This window comes from Trichosurus vulpecula, chromosome 8, assembly GCF_011100635.1.
Source record: "Trichosurus vulpecula isolate mTriVul1 chromosome 8, mTriVul1.pri, whole genome shotgun sequence".
Lineage (NCBI taxonomy): Eukaryota > Metazoa > Chordata > Mammalia > Diprotodontia > Phalangeridae > Trichosurus > Trichosurus vulpecula.
In genome coordinates, this window is record NC_050580.1 from 184,312,040 (window position 1) to 184,314,941 (window position 2,902).

The 2,902-nt window shown below is 37.0% G+C and overlaps 1 protein-coding gene across 1 annotated transcript; it reads right to left on the reverse strand.

Annotated features, from left to right (window-relative positions):
- Positions 1-901: 901 nt before the first annotated feature.
- LOC118829787 (olfactory receptor 4F6-like) lies at positions 902-1,846 on the reverse strand. The gene has a single exon (XM_036736667.1). The coding sequence runs from the start codon at positions 1,841-1,843 to the stop codon at positions 902-904; it is 942 nt and encodes a 313-aa protein (XP_036592562.1). The 5' UTR covers positions 1,844-1,846.
- Between the last annotated feature and the right edge of the window lie 1,056 nt (positions 1,847-2,902).

The window sequence follows — 2,902 nt, forward strand, 5'->3', positions numbered from 1 at the left end:
GAACATAGACTTTATCATATGCTGCCTTATATGAATCCATATTTTATTCATTTGAACTATTGAATTTCAATTAAAATATTGTTTTATAGAAGTGTTCCTTGCCAAGCTTATTAGAAGTTGAGATGTTAAGTAAAACCTTGACCAACACACAGGTATACCTGCACATCATTGCCCTAAACACTGCCATTTCCCAAGAGTAATTCTGTTAATGTTTGATGAATTAAATGAAATTTTACATTGAAACTGTAATCAAAATCTACCCTAATGTCCTTAACTATATTGTAATGTCTTTAGGCCAACTGCTTGAAGCCAACCTGGCTTGAACCCCTACGCTGACTTCCCCATTATCTAACTCCCCTGCTGATCTATATATTTTGTATATACACGGTTGTTTATATATTGTCTTCCCATTAGAATGTGAGCTTCTTGAAGGCAAGGACTCTTTTTGCTTTTCATTTTATTCCCAGTGCTTGGCCCAGTGTCTGGTACATAGTGCTTAATAAATGCTTTTTGACTTGTTGTTAGCTTCCTTCCTCATCTTCCTTGTGCATTCAACTCTGTTCCTTTGGAAGGAATTATCCCTGTTATGATTGTTTTGCCTCATATTATATTTTCCTTGAATTATTTAGCACCATTAGAGGAGGTATGCCTTATGGCACTGAAATAACCAAATGTTTTAGGTGTGGGTATCAGCACAAGAATACAAGTTTTTTCACTGTAAGATGTGTCACTCGATCTGTGGTTGCCAAAATAATTCTACAATCATGCTTGAGAATAATTTCTAAGGCTAAGCAATGTACTCTCTGATGAACATTCTCAGCACCTAGTGGGTTAATAAGCTTTTAGGAGCTAGGGTGGTCAGCATGAGACTGAAGCATAACATGACTTTGTTGAACAAAATTCATCTAGAAGACTCCTTAGAACCCACAATTTGCCTGCTCAGTCTTCTCATTGCCACCTTCATTTCCTTGTTTCTAAATGTATAGATTGCAGGATTCAAGACAGGAGTAACAACAAAGTCAAGAATGATTAAAAATTTGTCCAGTGACAGTGTGGGGAATGGCCATACATAGACAAAGAAGCATGGAGTAAAATATAAGAATACCACTGTGATATGAGCTGACAGTGTGGAAAAAGCCTTGGACAAACCAACTGAAGAGTGATGCCTGACTGTGACCAGGATGAAGATATAGGAAACAATCAACAGGAAGAAGGTGCCCATGGAAATAAGCCCACTACTAGCAGTGACCACATTATCCACTATGTGGGTATCTACACAAGCAAGTTTCGTGACCCGAGGAAAGTCACAGTAAAAGCTATCAACCTTGTTAGGTCCACAAAAAGGCAAGTTTATAACAAAAACAAACTGAGACACAGCATGGATCACCCCAATCACCCAGGCAGCCACTACAAAGCAAATACATGTTTTGGGGCTCATAATAGTCAGGTAATGGAGAGGCTTGCAGATTGCTGTGTATCTGTCAAAGGCCATGGCTATAAGAAGAACCATCTCAGTTCCTCCCATAACATGGATAAAGAATATCTGTGTCATACAACTTGGGAATGAGATGATTCTGCATGTACTCAAAACATCAGCTATCATCCTAGGTACTGCGGTGGCAGATAGACCGAGATCAAGAAGGGAGAGGTTGGCCAGCAGGAAATACATGGGAGAGTGCAGGTGGGGATCAAAAATCACAGTGAATACAATGAATAGGTTTCCCAGCACAATTCCCACCAAAAATGAGGTGAAGAAACAAAACAGGACAATATTCATCTCCCAAGACACAGAAAGTCCCACCAATACAAATTCAGTCACCACAGAATAATTGGCTCCATCCATTGATTCAATAGTAGTGCAGACTGAAGTGACCTGATGGTAGACAAAAAGGAAGAAATTATAATTATGAGGATTAAAACTAGACATCCTTTTTGTTCCACTGTAAAAGGTGACAGCAATTTAGAGGTATAAGAGCACATGATAGGATAGGAGAAAGAAGTCAAGTTAAAAAAAAAAACAGAAGAAAGAAAATGCATGGTTTAAAAAAAAGCTTGTTTACAACAGTAACAAAAGATTGTTTCATAACATGACACGATTTTAAGTCTTTTCCTCACCATAAACTTATTTTATGGTGCAAGTATCATTGTTACCTCGTTTTACAGATGAGAAAACCAAAGGTTACAGAAATTATGTTACTTGATCATGATCACAAAGCTAGTAATTGTTAAAGCTAGGGTTTGAATCCACATCCACTGCTCTTTTTACTTATTAGGAACCACAAAAATATGCCATTGGCTAAGATAAACATTCAGAAACTTTCAGGTCTACCTGATACCTACAGATTGGCTAATGTGACAAAATATGGAAAATGATGGATGTTGAAGAGGATGTGAGAAAACTGGGACACTAATGCACTGTTGGTAGAGTTGTGAACTTATCCAACCATTCTGGAGAGCAATTTGGAATTGTGCCCAAAAGGCTATAAAACTGTACATACCCTTTGACCCAACAATGCCACTGCTAGGTCTATATCCCAAAGAGATCCAAAAAGTTTTTTTTAAAAAAAAAGAAAAAGAAAAAGAATTATTTATACAAAAATATTTGTAGCAGATCTTTTTGTGGAGGTTAACAATTAGAAATTTAGGGATGCCCATCAATTGGGAAATGGCTAAACAAATAAGCTATGGTAAATGATTGTGAGGGGATATCATTATGCTATAAGAAATAACAAGGGGAATGATTTCAGAAAAACCTAGAAAGACTCACATGAACTGATTCAAAGTGAAGTGAGTAGAACCAGGAGAACATTGTACACAATAACAGCAATATTATATGATGAAGAATTGTAAATGATTTAGCTATTCTCAGCAATACAATGATCCAAGTCAATCCCAAAGGACT

Excerpts from the sequence above, each read along its gene's own strand:
- LOC118829787 (XM_036736667.1), bottom strand. The coding sequence starts at position 1,843 with ATGGATGGAGCCAATTATTCTGTGGTGACTGAATTTGTATTGGTGGGA.